At 35.4% G+C, this 20,692-nt stretch overlaps 1 protein-coding gene across 10 annotated transcripts in view; it reads right to left on the reverse strand.

Moving 5' to 3' along the window:
• Positions 1–20,692, reverse strand: part of LOC121321825 (calcium-activated potassium channel subunit alpha-1) — a 164,362-nt gene that overhangs the window by 20,622 nt on the left and 123,048 nt on the right. For 6 of the 10 annotated variants that reach the window (XM_041261061.1, XM_041261062.1, XM_041261063.1 and 3 more), the window contains 4 exons: positions 10,169–10,262; positions 3,966–4,089; positions 3,121–3,345; positions 2,362–2,554 (listed from right to left, as the gene is read on the reverse strand). In XM_041261061.1, the coding sequence (XP_041116995.1) occupies positions 2,362–2,554; positions 3,121–3,345; positions 3,966–4,089; positions 10,169–10,262 (636 nt within the window). Of the gene's footprint in view, positions 1–2,361; positions 2,555–3,120; positions 3,346–3,965; positions 4,090–10,168; positions 10,263–12,172; positions 12,452–18,558; positions 18,733–20,692 lie in introns of all 10 variants that reach the window. The other 4 variants (XM_041261058.1, XM_041261059.1, XM_041261060.1 and 1 more) reach the window with 2 other exon arrangements.

Raw genomic sequence — 20,692 nt, forward strand, 5'->3', positions numbered from 1 at the left:
AAAGATGTCCCAGACATGACATACTTCCCACAAAACCTGTAATAACTTCACTTGCTGCTGGCTGCCCTAAAAATGTAGGAATCCTTGTATTTAATTACTTTGTGCCCTCCACCCCAGACACATCATTCTCCTGTCCCAGGGGTTTGGAGCAAAAATGAGTTTGCTCTCTAAGACTGAAGTGCAGTGTGGTTTTCAAAAAGGAATGACATAGTCCAAGAGGCTACCATGTTTGCTGCTAGAGTGAATTGGTGTGACATATGTCTTTGATAAGTTAATCACACTTCTGCACCTTCTGATGCTTTTAAAAACAGCTGTGATTCTGGGCATACTGTATGTGTGAGTTAACAGTACACACAATAAAACAAAGAATTCATTATTATCAGGGCCATTCTAAAGTAAAAAAAAAAACACTGTACACTGGATACATAATGAATATCAGACTACTGGCAAAGACTTGCGGATGATCAAACACAGGTGTGCCATTTGTGTGACATTGATCACCTCTCAGTGTACCAAGCCCCTTTGTCATGGAATGCCTGTAAATACAAGGTCTACTTTTAACACACCTACTGCCTTGGCTCATTTAATTAAATGAACCCCAGTATGGATGGAGTCTAAAAAGCCTTTATACAATGTAATTTAGAAGTGCAAAGTAATATGAATCAGCTAATTGCAGGCTGTTTACATGCTGCTGGTAAACACATTGAATAGTAGTAGCAACACAGTTTGCACAACTTCTCAAAAAGCATGTATAACCCCTGTATAAATTATTTTACTTCACAGTTTTCAGAAATAAAAAAAAAATACAAAAACATATGATAACTTTAATAGAGTATATAAGTTATGTTCCCCTTAGTTTACTGTCTTGTGTTCCTACTGCACAATTTCAAAATGTCCAGCATAAGTATATTGCTTAATACATAGGACCTGTATATTGTATATATTAGCAGACTGGTAGCAGGATGTGACAGAGAAAGAATGAATCTTGGTTATAAATCTCCCTCCCGACCAGGGAGGGCGCTGTGTAATGGGAAACGAGTGCCCCAGACTGGATGGTCTGACAATTCATTCCAGGGAAGGGTGGAAGTCGGCCATCTAGAAAGGGGGAGGTGCCACGGTACACTAAGTCATCGTCTCAGAGGGGAAGTGATGTGGCAAACACAGATTGGAGGAGAAACAGTTGCACTCACTAACCAAGGGAGCGTGGCTGATGGTACAAAAGGGGACATGGCTAAACAATCTCTTCCTTTATTATGGTTGTGAGCGAACCCATAAAGGAGAGTAAAAAGGTAACCGTGAGTATTTAGTGTTTGTTTGTTTTGTCGTTTCTAATTGTACTCATGTGTTCTTATTAGACGGTTAACACGTACTGGGAGCTGTCTCTTAAGGCCATCACCAACCCGGACAACACTTCACCACTGTGCACTAATAAATTGTATTTCACCACTTGCATATTAGCACTCACTCTGGACTTGTGATTGCTTGTGTGTCTGTATGTGTGTTATATTGTGTTTATTATTTCGGGATTGTAACCAGCTGTTTGGAACAGTGCATTACACATTGCTGTGTATTGCCTGGGATTATTCTTTGCGGTCGGCAGACCGGGATTACAAAATAAACATCTGTTTGGATTGTGGCCTTTGTTGTCTGCAAACCACTTTACCACACAGGGAAAAATATAACAGACAATCCTTATTAATACAATGATCTTCAATGCCTTCCAATTTTTTAAAAGACAATTTACATCTTGAATACACAATATGTATAATATAGTTAAACGTAGGCATTAGAAATGCAAGTCCTGCACACATATTTCTTGTTGTTTTTTTGTTTTTTGTTTTTTTTTACTGTGCTTAATCCTGGTGTGGAGGTCACAGGTTTATCTAAATGTATAAGTAACTTATTCAACTACATTTGTTTGAGTATGGTCAGGATATAAATATGCATTAATACTGATAATTGCTACTCGTAGATCTTTTACTTCAGATGCATAACACTTCATTCTTATCTTTGCTGAATTCTAACATTATCCTTCAGGAAATGTTTTATTTGTCAGGGTTTGCATTATTGCAGCACATACAAAGAAATACTGAAGAGTTCACTTATTTCACAACTAGAGGTCAGAAGTGTATCCCAGTTAAGGCAGTTTCGCCTTTCTTAGTCATTTACTTTGTCGTTTATTTTTGAGCACTTCCAAAAGTAACTATGATAAAAAAGGTATGCTGTTTCTTTAAACCATCATAGTAATCAGCAGGTTTAACTGTCAAACAAACTGATGTAGGGCTGTTTGAATCATTGACTGAAGGATATTCTTCTTGCCAGGTCCTGTCCCCTGTAGGCATATTATATGGCAGTCCTTACCTTGGGAATTAGCCTGCAAGACCCCAATGCTGTCATCAAACAGCATAGATTTGATGTTGAGTGATGCCAAGATGCATTCCTTGTCCTGCAGCGAAGCATCATCGATATTGTTCTGATTGGCTGACAGGATCACGCACATGTCACAGAGGTTGATGTTGACAGCCCTTAAATCAGCCCGGCTTAATGGTGTACCCTTCAGCATAGAAACAAATAGAAAAACAAATTAAAGATTGAGAAAGGAGCTTTGGGAAATTAGTTAACAAGTATCCCTTGTTATGATGTGACATTCAGCAGATCTAAGTATGTGCTGGGGAATCAGAGATGTGCACTAATCTTAAAGGGTAGTTGGTGCTGATGGCAGCATTTTTGGGTTCAGTTTAAATACTCAGTGAAGCTGTTGCTAACACGCATAAAAAGTAGGGATCATGTCAGTTTTTTACATCTTTACTATGCCCGGAAATGTGACTTTATTAAATAGATATTGATTCACTGGCTAATCCTGTCAATGTTTAAAATTCATACTGAGAAATACCTTTCAGAAGTTAATATACATATTAATAGTTTATTTTAAGAAATAATTAAATCCTCTGGAATTAATAAAAATCACAAGATCTTTGAAATGTTTTCAGAGGAAACAAAAAATAAATTAACAAAAACACTATTTTTCCTAAATATGTTGCTTACTTGATCTAAAAATAAATCAGTACAGTGTGTATTTGTGATCTTGCAGAAAAAATAAGGCTCCTCAATTGTACTTACTGGTAAAATCGAAACCTTGGGGAAATTGAGTAGAGTTTCCCATTCCCGCCTTAGGTATTCCAAAGAGCCCACAAACACAATGGGCTTCAGCTCATGGTAGTGGAAATTACTTGCTCGTAAAGGCATCACAAGATTCCGTAACCCCACTAGTGCAGACTTGACATCTCCAAATATGCAGACCACCACATGCCCACTTAAAACTGTCATTGCAGCTTCACTCCGTGTCTAAAATAGGGGGGAACATATTGTCAGTATACCATTATTTTTACATTACCATAAATCTGAAACCTATCTTATACTGTAATGTGCAACGTAACACGTAGACCTGGCAGTTCTAATATTTCTACAAGCAACGAACTGCTATGAATACACACACACACACACACACACACACACACACACACACACACACACACACACACACACACACACACACACACACACACACACACACACACACACACACACACACACACCTGACCACAACATTGCAATATCAATAAAGATTTAAACAAGACATAATTCCTTCCAACAAGTTACTCCTATTAATTCACAAACCCAAACTAGGCAGATTGTTTCTGGTTCAAGCAACAAAGGGTTTAAGAGGAATCTATATTGTATAATGCAGATGTACAGTGTGTGTAACACATGCAGCCTTTGGATAAACGGTCACATTAGTAGTGAAACAAAAAAATACCAACACACTATTTAGTGGCATGTAGTTACAAGTGTTTAACGGTTGAGTCTATGCTTGCCAGTTTTCACTGCATGGAATATCTATCACTGATGATGTGAGAGTTGCGTCATTTGAGCTGGTCCTTGTGCTGTCAGTCAGTAATACCCACCAGGATAGCCTTCTCAATGTCTTTGGATGGGCACCAGTGAAACATCCCAGTGGAGTCATATTTTTTCACATTAGCATCCATGTTATCGATTTGTTCATTTCCCGGAATGAGCAAGGGATCGTGTCTAAAAAGAGGAAAATAAAGATTGTACCATGTTATTGTTGAACTTACCATGTTATTATGAATTTACAAACACAGGGCTTTGATAAAGAAAGTTAACATTACAGGTCTGAGTGCTTATTACCATACCTTTCTAACATATTGCAACCATCAATTTATATTATATTACTATAATTTATCCTACACTTTCTCTCACAATTAAAAAAAAGCTATAAAAAGCAAAAAGCAATGTGAAAAGAGACACCACGTTATCTGGGAGGAAACTGTCAAAGGAATTCAGTCCAGTGTAAGTTAGAGAAAACGCTTCATCTGCTGTCTCCTCTTATTTGTTTGTTTTTCAAATTTCAATTAAAAAAAAGTTATTATGAATAACAATAAAATGTGTCACACGTCAGATCACTAAAGGCAAATTCATGTCCCAGCAGAGTAGCAGAGTATTCAGTAAGCTCTTATGAATATCACTTACTATATTTGGTAGAATGTATTGCAACTGTGATGGTTTTAATAGTGTTCAGCAACCATTAATAACTTCTTTCTACCTGAATTTAAATGATTAACACTAAATATACATGTTTTATATATATATATATATATATATATATATATATATATATATATATATATATATATACACATATATATGATAGACACACAGACATACATATACAAACACCAATAAATCTAAGAAATAATAATATCAGTTGCTTTAAAAAGAAACTCTGGAAAATAATTCATTCAATGCTGTTTACTCCTGTCTGAATGACTCATTCCAGATGCCACAGCCCCGGATTTATCAAAGAGCTGACATCAGTGTCAGCACTGAAGTGGAAGAGATGGAAACAGTACAACATGCTGCCTGACTGGCATGAGAATGGAAAGCCAATTATATGCTTTTACCACATACAACTTCTGATGTGATGCTCTTCACAGTAAAAGCTTTAACAGGCTGCACTTTAAATATTTTAGCAATTTGCCCAATCACATTTGGCTTTCCAAAACTGAAGCCTATTAAAGTTTTAGCAGAGTGTCACAACCAAACAGATTAATTTATATCATTGGGATGAACAGCTGATTTTGATTATGTGCAACACTGGCCATAAAATAGCCCCTACAACTTGCGTAGCTGTGGCTTTGCTTCTGTGTTTGTCTTCAAAAGCATGATTTCCAACTGTATATAAGACAGCAATATAAGATAGGTATTTGGGGGAAATCAAAATAGAAGATTATAAAAAAAAAAAACCTTAATAATAATAATAATAATAATAATAATAATAATAATAATAACAATAACAACTCTGTGGCCAAGAACCTAACCCGTATATGTTATGATTTACTATATGTCATTTGTATGGAAACATATTGTACCAGTCTACATATACTCCCATGTTAGAATTAGCATGCTGGTAGTGAGACATTTAAAGGATATATACTGGTGTTAAGCAAAAGCTAGTGTGCTTTATGCTCTTAGGGCAGGTCAAAAAAGATTCCCTTTAAGGTAATAGCCTGGAGCAAGCTTATAAATTCCCTTACGAGCAAAGCCACTTTGGGGAAATAACTCTCTTCTTTATTCTGCCTTTTACTTTTCAACCTTTACAACTTAACAAACTGTAATGGGGTGACATGTCCGAGCCACAAGTCCACCTCGCACGTCAGGATCACAGAGACACTCGGAGCTTTCCTTCTTTTGTTTTTATGGTACAAGCACTTACTTTCTTTTAAGTAATATTAAGCATTGATTCACATACTAGTCAATCCTTTCCATTTTTCACCTTACAGACAGCCTTTTAAAGAGATAGCCACGCCCACATTAACACTTATTTAAACAATCAGTACAGTTTATTTTTATAACAAAAATATGTATCTTTAAATAGTTACATATATAAAACATCACATATAAAACCTTATTTAAGTAATTTGTTTCTTTTTTATACTGTGCACACAGTATTTTTAACAATGCAAAATAGTACCTACAAACATGCAAGTGTTTCATTTATTTTCTCAATGTTAAAATATTTAGGGTTTTAGTTACTGTTGTTATGTAATATGCCATTATTGATATAACACCATGGCTAAGCTGCACACTGAATTAAACTAGCACGGTTACATATTGCAACAATAAAAACAATATCCCAGAGGCAGTGACATATAACACAACTCACTGTAAACATCATGACCCAGTGACAGTGCTCCCTCACAGTTTCCTACACACCTTTTCCAATAAAGGGAACAGAAGAACCCTTATAAAGTAGGATGTATTGTTTTTGTTTAAGGTCTTTAGCAATTAACAGTCAAGTGCTTGTCTTAGTTGTATGTGTTTTTGTGTAGCCTTGCTGCTGTTATTCATGGGGCTCTGTATGAATGAGATGCAGCATGATGCTGAGGATCTTGTACAAATACATTAAATAAATAAAAACATCAACCTTACCAAGATTCCTGAAAACAAAACAACAAATCCCTGTTACCCACTCAGAACACAAGAAGAGACTTGACGAAATGGACTGTTTTAAAAATGCCAGACAATACAATCTATTCTATTTGTTTCTTTACGTTTAAATGAAAACTGCACCACATCTGCAGCGCCTAAACAATCAACTGAAATAGAATTGTAAATCAAAAGGTAAATCAAGACTAATCATGAATAGGTTTAATTTTTGGTAGTATGTTTTCAATTGTTCTTATAAACTAAAATGTAACTAGGATTTACAATCCTGGTGAATGGGGTTCTCTCTAGCACAGTAATGAGCAGCCTCAAGCCTGACCACTTTTCAATGCATCTGCAAAGTATTTCAGAAAAGACTGTCCACAAACAATGAACTGAAGCCATACAAGTAATGTAACCAGTAACCAGATGATTAGTAAGTAACCACCAAATAAATATATAGTAACCAACAAAATATATACATGTATTCTTACAACATACAACTTCTCATGTGATGCGCATCACATGAAAAAATACAACATCTTAAAACATGCCCTTTTTTTTTGTTTTTACCATATACGAAAAGACATTATTTTTAAATGATCAATATAAAGATTCTAGTGAGAAGTGCTCTATGGCTATAGCAGTAGATGAATATAATAAAAAAATATAATCATTTGGATTTTTAAATGGTTTTACTAGTATGCGCTTTTTGGAAATTTCCTTTAGATTCACTCAAACATCACAACAAAATGTGTCAATTAACATGCACCTAGTGGAGATATGTGTAGTCGGTACTAATAACAGAGAAAGCATTTAGTGCTTTTACACCCTGACTGAATATTTGATTATGTGCTGCATGTTTCACTAGTCACTCGATGGACCTCTGTCACTTCAGTCTTCCCTTGCTGCAATGACTGGTGCAGCACCACTCTGCCAAGATAGCTATCTTTCACAAACTGTCATCTATGACGAGCTGTCGCAAGCAGACTCTGCCGACTGCTGCTACTCATGGGGACCAGACATGACGTTTGTGCCACAGCTTTGATGGATCTGACCAAATGCATTGTGACTTTCTACAATTAGACCTGTCCCATGATCCATCAGAAAATCCATAGCAATGGCGTTCATTTTATGAAAGGATTTCATATAGGGATGTAATGGAACTTGTTAAATCAATGGCATTGTTTATTTTCCCTCAATAACCCCTGGAAAAAAAAAATACATGTAGTAGTTTTCTCAACTATGTGTACCTTGGTACAGTACGCCATCTATTTTCATAATTCAACAATTCATTAATTTGGATAATTAATGGCTAGGTCATGAGGGCAGTAAATTGTACAAGTGCTTTATTTTACTGATAAGGTCCCTTTATTAATTTACAGTTTTCAGTATTTCATGTTTTTTTTTTATATGTAGTCAGATATCAAAATAAAAGGGAGCATGTATGTACTGCATACACAGCATCATTATGGAAATCATACTGCAAGTACAGCATTTACAATAAGTGCTGCAGTGAGTAATAAAATCCTTTCAACTTTTAAATGCATTACAGAACGAAGGTGAAGGCACAACCGTTAGTGAAATGAAATACACAATTTATGTCACATGAATGCATAATTTCTTAAATAAAAGGATATACTTATTATAGCTGCATTTGTGAAAACTTAAAATTTTAATAGACACTGCTGAAATCGAAGGAAAGGCAAGTCTGAGTGTATTTTTCAAACTGTGTTTAGCTATTCTGGTGTAATTCTCAGCAGACACTGCTAGCGTGGGATGAGCTCTCTCCCTCAATCCCTCTTCAGTGAGCAAAGAAAGCAGGCTTCACTTTGAAAATTTTACCCATCATACAAACTGACAAAGGCATGCTTTTCAAAAACCCACAGCCAATCTGTTGATCATTACTTATTTACAAAGCCTTGAGGCACAGAGTCCTGTAAAAACCATACTTGATACAGTATACACTAGCTTTTTTTCCTTGTTGTAGAATAAAGTATCCCTAAGGCTACCTCAAACCATCACTTTCTATTGCACATAAAATGCACCTTGTAACACTAAAGTATTTAATATATACGGTATAATATATCTGCAGGAAAGGCATTTGTGTAGAAGTAGGCTAGTCTCTGTTTGGTAATTTGATGTTTTGCTGTGGGCTATGACTTGAAAAAGCCTGCACCTAGTACAGAGGACCTGTCATCTCAGTACCCAAGAGCCAGTAGAATAAAGAAGTACCCTAAAGCAGCAACACTTTGACACCACTTTGAAGCATATCAAAACAGTGTAAATAACTCCCAAGAATTATTATTATTTCAAGATCAAAGAAAATATGCATATTGTACATGGTAAATGGGGACCTTCCACACAAAAAGGTCTCCTGAAAGTTAAGGAATAAAACTCCATAGGTTTGCAAACCAGTTCTTCTTTTTCCCATTGTGAACAGAAAACTATAGTTTACTTTGAGTTTCATCATGGGCATTTTAACATTCTCCTGTGTAATATATTTCAAGAGGTTAAGAATCTTTTTTTTTTTTAAGGTAACGGTTTAGAATCTGCAGGGTTTTGTATAACAATGTATCTAGAAAAGTGATTTCAAGCCCTGGTTTACCTCTTCAGAGACGCCACTAATATTGATGACTAACAGGACGCTAGGCTCACAGGGTTATGACTCTCAAAACATATATCTTGTACATAAAATCTTGTACATGGAACATAAAACTATATTAATGAAAGAACCACCTAAAAGCAGCTAATAAAAAGTGCTGCTAAGATCATTAAATGGAACAAGACAGAATTAGCTATTTAACATCATAATTCGTTTTTTTTGTTTGTTTGTTTTTATGCAAGAAGTATTGCACCTTGGTATACAACACTGTGCAAGCACCTGCATAATGTAGGTTGGTAGTAATTTGTTCCGTATGTCACAAAACATAATGCTGTGTTATTATCCAGCTAATGCTTATTAATTCCCCCCCAAAAATCTGTTGCATATACATGTCAGATCTCACATTAAGTTGACAGCATTGCACCTTACCTTATATTATAATAAATATTACTTGACTTGTATATAGCAGTTGTATTCTTCGTGGAAGTATTATCCAGCCAAAACTATTTAATACATAATTTCACTCCATATTTTCACCAAATGCCTGCTGTGCAATCTTTTTTTTTTTTAAACAATGCATATTATTTTTCATCTCATGACCACACATGTTGAACTGTATCCCTTTTATTGGTCAAAATCAATTAACACCAATTTAATTCCGAAGGACAAGATAAAAGGAAAGTAATTTGAGTTAATTTTTGATTGTGATGATACATCTCACATATGGCCTTAAGTACCAAAAACAGTACTCAGAGGGATTCCTACAAAAGAAGAATAGCTTTAGGCAAAGTAACCACATGAGTCCCTCTGATTGGTTAGTGCTGTCGTTAATGCCACTGCTGTTTAAGAAATACATGTGGATGGGACTGGGGTGACAGCTGAGACTTTAAAGCAAGAGTATGTTTCAAACAGCCTTTCATACTTTCATGACAGAATTTTTTTAGCTCTATCATTAACCGATGACAAGCTATCAGAATAAATACTTCAGCCTTAAAGGGTTCCTCACATTCTCACTCTCACTTTCTCTCGGAAGAGTTTCTTAAAGCTGTCGTCTCTTACCTTATCATTTTGGGTGAAGAATTGGGTGAATTTCGCATGCCTCCGTTCCGCTGCTTTTTTTTAGGCGACAGTGTTGATGGATGCTCATCTTCGACTGCGAACATATGCAAAAAATGTCAGATTAAGGACTGTTTAAACTGAAATATGTAATGGAAAGGACATAGCAAAAGAACACAGCCAACACTCAATCAGTCATTGTGAAATCTGAAAGACCGCCACAACAGAAAACTAACAAGTTAGTAGGGAGAAGGGAAGAGTGTAGAAGGTAATGGCACACCAAATGCCTTTCAAATTTGACAAACCCAACCCAATATTATTCATAGAACCAAAGTGCTGTACAGTATGTATACTGTACATGTATAAGGCTGGACCTTTACCAGTGTGCATTAGTACAAGCATGCACTGGAGTTGTCGTTCTGTCTGTTTAAATATGAACATGGCTAACAATTGTTCAATAAAAACAGGCATGGTTGTGCTTGCAGTTTGTCTTGGACTACAATGAGTCAGTACAGCAACAATTCTATATCTCCATCTACATGCCATCAGCATACTTCTACATCTACCTTCAGAAGGCATCAGTAGACACCTGAATCTATGCTGAAACAGTACTCTAAATAATAATGCAAATGATTAAAGAACAGGCACTAACAGTACACTGAAACATCCTGAAAAGACCAAGGTCAACACCCATTATATCTACCAAGTGAATACAATAATGGCTCAAAGAAATATAACCTTCTTCAATCCAATACAAACAACACTGGAAGCACAATACACATTGTATGACACATATAACCAACAATCAGAAAAATGCTACTTTGAAAAATCGAGGGGAATGAGTTTTTACGTTCTTAATCCGATGACTTCATAAGCTTACGTTTTATTAATACATGCTTATGATGTTTGCACCAGTTCTTCTTACTTGACATGACACAAGTTCCTTTTCTTCTTTTTTACTTTTTCAGCATGTTGGATTTTAAAACTTGTACCACTACGCTGCCTAATACAGTCAAGTATATGTTCCACACAGAAACTGTCAATTTGCTTAACTTTCATAAAAATGAAACAAAACTATAAAGCCAAACACAGAATAGAATACAATGTAAAATGAGACACTGAAAGTTAATAAAAACGAAATCCAAAAATAAGACCAATCTGAACACTCGAGCCCTGGCAACAACAGCTTGATCACTCAGGGAGTGCATATTTCATGTGTTTTAAGACAAGCATCTTTGAAAACGTTATGTGCTAAAAACGTCAAAGTCATTGTCACTTCAAGTCAAGATTAGTTCTTCAACCATATGTCAATATATAACACAGTATTAGTACAACTCAATGTGTAATGCAAGCAGTTTTTATCTGGTTATAGAATAAGTAGGCCCATATTATATTGTATCCTTGAAATTGGTTGAACAGATATATAAAATATTTTGAAAAACATGTTTAATTAAAAGTGGTAAGAAATGTTATGCATATTATATATAAAATACAGTACACTGCACAGGACGTGACATATGTTCTGTAATAACATATGATACTAATATACTGATATTATGGTAATATATCTTTTCATTTCTATGTTTATGGACATGTTTATTTCTATCTACACTCCCACTCCTTACAGATCTTTATTGCCATTGGAAATATCAACTTGAATAAATATGTTCTTTATAAATATCTGCACAGGTTAGATGTTAAGGGATAAGTACTGGGGTTTAGAGAGTAAACCTTTTAGCCATCACTTGCATTTTATGTGGAAAACAAATTATTGTAAAAGATGACACACTATAGCATATTAACAGTCCAGTTTTATTTAGATCTAATCAATCTAATTCTGTGTAGTAATATTATGAATTTAATATTCATTCTGGGGGCAATATATGTTCAATTGCTTGACAGTTACACATATGATTAGTAAGGAAATCTACACGTGCAACCACTCGAACTGCAAATTCATGCAAAGTGGTCTGTACTGTCTAATGCAGTCAGTTAAGGGCAACCTACAGAGGCTGTGATTCACCGCTGAGCTACCAGAATGGTATCTGTATTTCACAGGCAAACTGTGTGCCCGCTGCAACCTGCTGGGGGCTGGTCTTCCTGGTTCACTGGGGTTCATTAGGCTATGGCGAAGCACAGAGGGGTCGCTGGGCAGGTACAGGCTTCCTTTACGATTATTAACTAGAAGAACAGGCTCTTCAAAACATTTGGCATTGAGAAGCGCATTAGGTGTGTTGTAGGATTTATAGGATTGAGTTTGGTCAGCTGGTCTAGCGTCTTCCTTTACTGCCAAATAACGAAAAATATCCAATTAATATTCAGATTCAATCTTACTGTTAACAGGCAGTTAAAATTGTATTTGTGATACTGGTATAAAACATAGAAATGAAATAACAAAAAAAAAAGCAAAGTCATAATTATAGGCTGTGCTAGAAGTATATGTTGGATTATTTTGTTAAAAAATATGAATACATTTAAATATTGTTCTACTATTTAAACTGGTATTTTAAAAAATGTCAACAAAATGTTAAAGATTGTAAAAAAGAAATGTAAATCAACCTTTAAACACATTTGTTTCCATATAATGTACATTCAAAATATGTTGTTAAATTCCGTTATACCTTTTAAAATGTCATTTAATAATCCAAAAATGCTATATATTGTGTTTCCATTGTATATACATGCGAGGTACAAAAAAGACCACTAAATATTATATCTGTGCTGGACAATAAATTAATTTTTAAAAATGGCTGTGTAGTGATTCGTAAAAACGTTTTCACTTTTTGCTTGGCTTGGAAGTGGCAATAATACACCTTTATGACTACTTTATACATCTGCTTATGGTGTCTTCTATTGTTGCCCCTTTTTTTCAAATACCAAACTTCGGTATGGTCCCAAACCAGTTATCATCTTAAATTCAAAGAATTCCCAAACTGAGAAGAAACTCAATAGCTTGAATAACACAAGCTGGCAGTGCTTTAATCCTATGCCTGAGACTCCTGGTTGCTTTGCTCTGCTAAGTAATTGTTATAGGTTGGCATGTGCACTGTCTATATAACTCAAGCCTAATAACTTCTAGATAAAAGTTAAGAGGTTAACCAATAAACAGTATCCGCTAAAAAAAAAAAAAACAAAAAAAAAAAAAACAAGTTACAACCCTTTCCAAAACTAGCTTTAAGCAATATATGGATGATTATTTGTACCGTCAGCTGCTTCCTAGAGTTAAACCCCTGCACCGATAACTCCCGGATTCATCTGCCCCTTGTCAAACACGTACAGTATTACTTTGAGAATACACGGTGTGGCAGTTTCACTGTGGATCTAGAATAATCCAGACGGCGGCTGTCTCTTTATAAACAGCAATTCAAATGATGAGCTAGGAATGTATTTCTTATCAAGAAGAGATGGAAATTGAAAAACACCATAACATTTTGATTTGAAAGATTATTAAAATTTTTGTTATTACGGAATCATTTTTTTTGTACAAACCGAATTCAAGTCATCGCTGTATTAATTGATAACCCTCTGTGGATATCCTTCTAATTAGGTTCAGAATGCTTGTGTTCAAATACATTTATATGTAATTGTTTTAATATGTAAATATTAGGCATTATATTGTTACGAAAATAAATATAAAACTCCATAAATCCCACAATATCTATATTAACAAAATATATTTCTTTTACATTCTGTAATATGTTGTAACATTATAAGAACTTATAAACAAATACAAATGTTAGCTTAAAAAGCTCTTTTATTCTCTAGCAGTATGGACAATATATCTGCATAGGACACTGCTGATATATACTTTTTCCTGGAGTTATACCGCCATCTGCTGTCAAACATCACCATACAAATACATCATGGTAAAACAACCAATTCAGTTTTGTGATTAATTTACTGCAAAGTATACCTTTATTTCCAGCTATACATCTATAATTCTAAGCACATAATCAGAAAATCTTCAGCAATACTTTAAGAAATCCTTTCAGCACACTTATCTCACTAAAAACATTAGGCCATTATTAACAAATTAAAAGCTACAATATAGAACAAAAGTTGCATCTGCTAAACATTAACATAACTAAATACTAAACTAATGTGTTCCTAAATGGCACTGGTTAAAGCAGAAACAATCAAAGAAACACATGAAAGACTTACTTGATCTGACATATCCGTTATAGTTATTTTTAGCTAAGAAAAATGCAAAAGACAGTGATAGGTTACGGGAAAGAACAGTGTTGCGAGATGATGACACGAAAATAAAGAAATTACAAACATAAAATCTGGAATGAACAATTCAAAGCAGGTAAGAAACAGATACCAACCAAAAGAAGAGAGATGAGAGAACAGAAAAATAATGTGTTTAGTATGTGAAAAGCTCAAACCAAGCCTTCTTACGAAAACACTAACAGTACCTACTTGAAGTGGTTAGAACCTTATTTTAGATAACCCCAAAGTCAACTTTTCCCAATTCTTTCTCCCCTCTTACTACACTTTTTGATGTTAATATCCTGAATTTGTTTTTATTTGAAGCCACTGCTGTGTGCATCATATCAGCATTTTTTTTTTCATTAAAAGTACCACAAACTGTTTAAAATAAACCTGAGGTGTACATTGTTATATGCTTCCCATAATAGCCATTGTGCTCTATACAAACAAATGAAATAAAAAATTGTTTTAATGTTAATATTTCTGTATGTGTGGGATACTCAGAAACCCAAACCAAAAGATCTAAACTTCACTTAGCTCTGCTAAAAAGAAATGGTTTTAATGTAGGTGGACTGCACTGGGGAAACCAGTGCCATGGAATTTGCTTTTGATCAAGGCTCCGCTTGTTCATTAGGACTTTATTTCATACAGTAAAGGTCACAGTTTGGGCTCAAGGCAAGACTGCGACAGAAATGTTCAACTAGAAACCATGCTGGTCCTGGCATCTGTCGCGTGCTATAGGATGGCACAAGAAGAGGTGGAGAACTAACTGGCTAGCATCTGTCTTACACCGAGGAGGGAACAGGGAGAATCTGTTGCCTGGTGGTTAGAAACTGTCAGGGTGAGTTTCATGACAACCAGCAGCACTCAGGAAATAAAAATGCAAACATAATTTATATGTCACCCCGCATAAGGTCCTCTGCTAAATTCACTACACAATGCAGACTGCATCTTTTCTAGTTTGTTCCCATCATAGGAAGCAATGCGTTCGTCACTTCACTATGAACCTAGTAGAAATACTGCAGGAAAACGATGCCTGAAGAGATGAAAAGATGTTCTGACCTCTTTTCCTGAGAAGATGCTTGCTGTTAAATCTTTATAACTCAACATTTTGATCTGAAAAATGACAATATAAAACATTGCCAAATGCATCATGGGTACCTTAGTATAACAGTATTTACATCCAATTATTGAGCATCTCATGCTACCCTGATTAAAGAAAGATTGTGCTCCATTTTCATCCCAGGACAACCAAATAACTACGGATGCTTCAAAAGGTTGTCTATCATTTTCCTTTTCAAACAATTCCTATATGATGACATTTCTATTTCAGGTCTCCCTTAGGTCCAAATACAGTATTGACTTTATCCATTCCCTCTCGCTTATACCTTTCAATTGTGTTAGCAGTTCTCTGCGGACTAATATTGTTTTCTACATTTTAGCTAGTACAGAAACCCATTACACTGCTGAGTTGATGCATGAACAACAAAAAATAATTTTAAATACACTAATCTGTAAGCTACATCTTCCCAATAGGTACCCCTGTGTGCAAAAATATAATAACTCTTCTGTATAGTAGGCCTATGTGCCATATGAGTAAATATATGGGAGTATTACTGTATAACTTGAAATTGCATTTATTTCCACAACATCAGAGTTTCCATCATGTGGTAGAACAACTCTTTGTTGGCAACATAAATATTCGCAAATGATTTCACTCTATGACAGCTGTTATCTGAGCTGTAGATTTACCAGCGTTAAAAACTAAAATCTTTATCTTAATCTGAAGCTTTACTGCAGACTGTTACCCATTATAATTCACTGTCAAATGATATCTTTCCTGGTGTACACTGCTTGGATTTAATCACGCATTTAAAATGTTACTGAATGGGCTGTAGGGTTTTAAACACAACTCATTACTAACCCTAGTTTCCTTCTTGATTGTACATATTTTTGCAATATTTTTTTCAACATACCGTATTCCTTCGAATTTAAGACGCCCTTAAATTTAAGACGCAGCCCAAATTTACCACCCTCAATTTGAGGAAAAAATAAAACATCAAATAAATATGCACTTACAAAAGTGACACGAAACAGTGTTGTTGTAGATTAACCACAGAGCTTGTTTATCGTGCTATGCACTGTATAATACTTAAGATGGCATCTCCGTCATACACACACCACCAGTCACTTACGGCATCACACATCATGGCAACAGCAAGCACGACACAACGCTCCCCACGGCATCAGGCAACACGTAACCCAGCAACCACAACAGCATTGAACTGTGGTATTGCGTGGCATGTCAAAAAGTATGGGGGTATTATCAGCATTTTCGATCTGTCCAAGCTGGTACTGTTTGTTAGAAATGCTGAAATTGTAAACATTTATCTTGGAATTCCTCAGGAAGCTTGGCTTGTCTATTCTCAGCAGTCAGTCACGTTGCTGCTTGTGTATTCGGATAGTCACGTCTTTTGTTGGCGATTTTAATACACGCATCGCTATACTGTACTCGAACTTAAGACGCAGGCTATTTTTGAGAAGCCAAAAATAGTTTAAAAAAGCACATCTTAAATTAGAAGGAATACAGTAATTGCAACTCTTTTGATATATTTATTAGCATATCCTTGAGCCTAAATCAATCTTTCCATCAAAATGTCTTCTGAATTCCCAAATCATCTGTCCTACCTGCTCGCTCTGGCACAGGTTCAAAGGGCAGGATCAGGTTTATGAATATATGGTATACGTTGAGTATCCAGCTATATTTGATGTATATGCTGAACAAAAGTATTGATAACCTCTCCTTTCTGTAGGTTACAAACAAAAATATGAATATTTCAGTAATATAATATGCTCACAGCACAATCTTTGTAATGAAAGGAATGTATCATTGATGTGCCACAGACCCTACAGGGGGTCACGAGTCAAGCAAGCTCAGTAATGATATAATGACCTATCATGAGTACCCAGGGAAACAATCCAGTACCAAAATAAAAGACAACAGGCAAAATCCATCGTCACCAAGCTGACACTAATTCAGGTTGATTTTCAAGAACAACCAAAGAATGTTCAAGTGGGAATCTGATCCGCTGATTGAACTTGTTTTGATACAAGACCTTGCCTGTGCCATTTCTAATTGACAAATACTTAGTATTTCACATCTGCTCATGCTTAATGAATGGAGTGTTTTCACCACTGTCCTTTGAGCAGTTAACTAGTTAGGTCTTCTGACCTTCAACAAATCTCAGTGTGATTTCATTTGATGCCTTGCCAGTTGATTTTAATTTACTTGTCTAATCAAGAGAGGCAGGTTTGTGTTGATATACAAGGAATTCAAAAATGGTATTGACTTTTCTTCAGACTGCTTGCTTAACAGCAAATCATCAGTACAGAGAGTCTTTTTGATTGGCATTATAGATAGATATAGACAGATAGATAGATAGATAGAGATAGAAAGATAGATAGACAGACAGATAGACAGACAGATCTTTACAAGTACGCTTTCAGAATGTAAACCTTTCCATTTAAAACATTTGCAGCTATAGTTGATGTCAAACAAAAACCAACATACTCTCTCTCTCTCTCTATATATATATATATATATAGAACATTAGCAGTACAATATGAATCAACTTCTGGTAAAAAAACAATACTTCTACTTTAGTAGAACTTCATAACAACCAACATAAAAATTATATTTCCATCCATGTGAATCTACTGGGCTTGCAGTGAATTTAGCAGCAGTGTAGAGCAATACAAAATGACAAGACGTTAGCTTCTAGATCATACACAATGTTATATTCTCAGCGCTATGAGCTCTGAAAAAAAATCTTCCACCCAGTAAACTTCCATTTGTCCCACATATTTTTAAATCTTAACCAACAACATATATAGATATATAGATATAGATATATATAAACACACATACACAACGTACTAATTCAACAACACTAGAACACCACATGTGCACTAGTACTGCATGCAGTAGCACAGAACTGTAACCTACAAAGCAGCACAAAGCAACACAAAATCACTGTATAGCCAAAATAGATCAAATAAATAAATACATCTTTTCTACAGTAAAAATAAACGATGGATCCACAATATACAAACACAACACGGGAAAGACGTCACGGGTCACATCACGCACATGGAACAGCATGTGTTGGTGTTAAACTTACAGGGACGTAAACTGGTTGAGCAATCATTAACAGAGACAGAAGAAAGTGGGAAGGCTCTCTCAAGGGTGTCCATGTTACTATGTACACTGCCTGACATGCAAGAGCAGTCACGCTCAGAGCGTCCGCAATCAAAACAACATGCCAGTTTCATTCTTTTGTAGATGGACATCTTGGCTATAATCATGTTTTGGATGAGAGGAGAGGAAGAGCAGCAGGTTAATGGCAAGGTTATACTTAACCAGGCAGTCGGAAAGGTCATTTCAAAAGGGAAAAAGTGCAGGACTTATAGAGAGCTTTTTAACAGGCTTGACCCCATTTGGAGATACATAGTTGTCAATTGTCAAAGGAAAAATAGGGTTACTCATTTTCAAAACAGTAGAACATGTGTTTATATAAGGAAATTTAGAGTTAAATGCAATTAAATAATTGAGTATAACTGTACAAGATTACCAGTTCATCACCAATAACTGTGCTTGGTGCTAATTATACTGTATGAACACCAAAGGAGACAAAGCAGAAGTATTGGTGATGGCAATAAAAATATAAGCGATGCTGCAAACTTTTTATAAAAAAAAAAAAAAAAAAAAAAAAGTAATTTAGAAATACGTTTCCAACACGAACACTGGGGCACCACAAAGTTGGAAAAAGCCCTCCTGAGTCAAGCACTGTTCTAAGGCCTTTCGTGTTACTATCAGTCAAGCAAGGGTAATATTATGACAGTGAAAAGGGTGCATTCAGGGTAATGGATGAGTGATGTCTTCAGTAGCAAACCCCATTCCTCTGGAACTCTCCTTAGGGTTTAGTTGTTCATTCATTAGCATCCTATCTCGATCTTGTAGTCGTTATCCATCATGCAGCATCAGGTCTGTTAATCGCATGACACTATACAATCCATCACACACTGACTCAAAGTTGTTCCACTACAGCCCAAAATGTTTTTTGTTTTTCAACAGCATTTTTTTTTTTTGAAAGCACATTACCGCTTATTAGCCATGTAATGCGTTGCAAATTATGAATCAATTGTTTTGTTTTGTTTATTATTTATTTTTTAATTTACATTGTTACATGAAAAGTATTAGGGCTAATTATACATATTACAAACTCAATTCATTTTTTTTTTTTCAGTTGTCTGTGGAATTAATACATCTTTTTGACATCAAATACGTTTCAGGTTGGAGAAATGCATTTTAACAATAAGGATGAAAAAGGTGTCTGCAAAAGGGTAAAAACAAGAACATTTGTTTTAAAATAAATGTTTGCAGCATATCGAAGAAAAAGGTATGCATACAAACTCTGGAACTCTGTAGTGAAACAGTGCAGAAAGAGTCTGCTATGATGTTAGGGAGGAACAGTCCCTGGTTTTCATTCTCAGGGTGCCGCTGTACAAACGAACAGTAATTGAGTCTGACACCTTTTAAAGAAATACACTCTTTAGGGAAAAATGGGCTTTTTGAATTGCATTTGTGGAAATGAACCCAAATGAATTGGCCAATTTAAGCCTCCCACTCAAGAGAGAATAGGGGACAAGACATTACTTTAAAGCAAAGCCCTCAGGGACTGTTTTCTCAAGACCATGCATAATCATTAGAATTAGTAATCATGAGCATGCAGAAAACTGGATTTAACCCTCTTAATAAAAAGAACCAGGTCAACTGTTTTAAGGGTTGAATCATAAACAAGAACAGTAAAATATCATCTTATCATACACATCTCGTGCTGGAATCCATTAGCTCTTTTCAGTCATTACACATTCACACAGAATGTGGGATGGCAAGATGTTAGTTCTAAAATGGAATGGGATGAATCACGGGACAGAATGATGAAACATGATCAAAATGATTTCACACGCAACCTGGGCCGATTCCTCACAAACGAAAAACTCTAACTTTTAAGGGCCCTTTCATGCCTAGTTTGTTTATGAAGATCGATTTAGAATTCACTTGAAAACAATTTTGCTTCGATTGGTTTCACACCAGAAGATCACAAACTGTATTTTTCCTCCGAGCGAGTTCAAGTTCGCCTTCTCGACTGTAATCACACCAGAATACGTTTGTTTTCACACTGCAAAATGAATCTGCTTGTCTGGGTTTGTGCATGTGACCGAAATGATATCTTCCTGTTAATGCCCAGACGG

The sequence above is a fragment of the Polyodon spathula genome, chromosome 10, assembly GCF_017654505.1.
Source record: "Polyodon spathula isolate WHYD16114869_AA chromosome 10, ASM1765450v1, whole genome shotgun sequence".
In the NCBI taxonomy this organism is placed as follows: Eukaryota; Metazoa; Chordata; class Actinopteri; order Acipenseriformes; family Polyodontidae; genus Polyodon; species Polyodon spathula.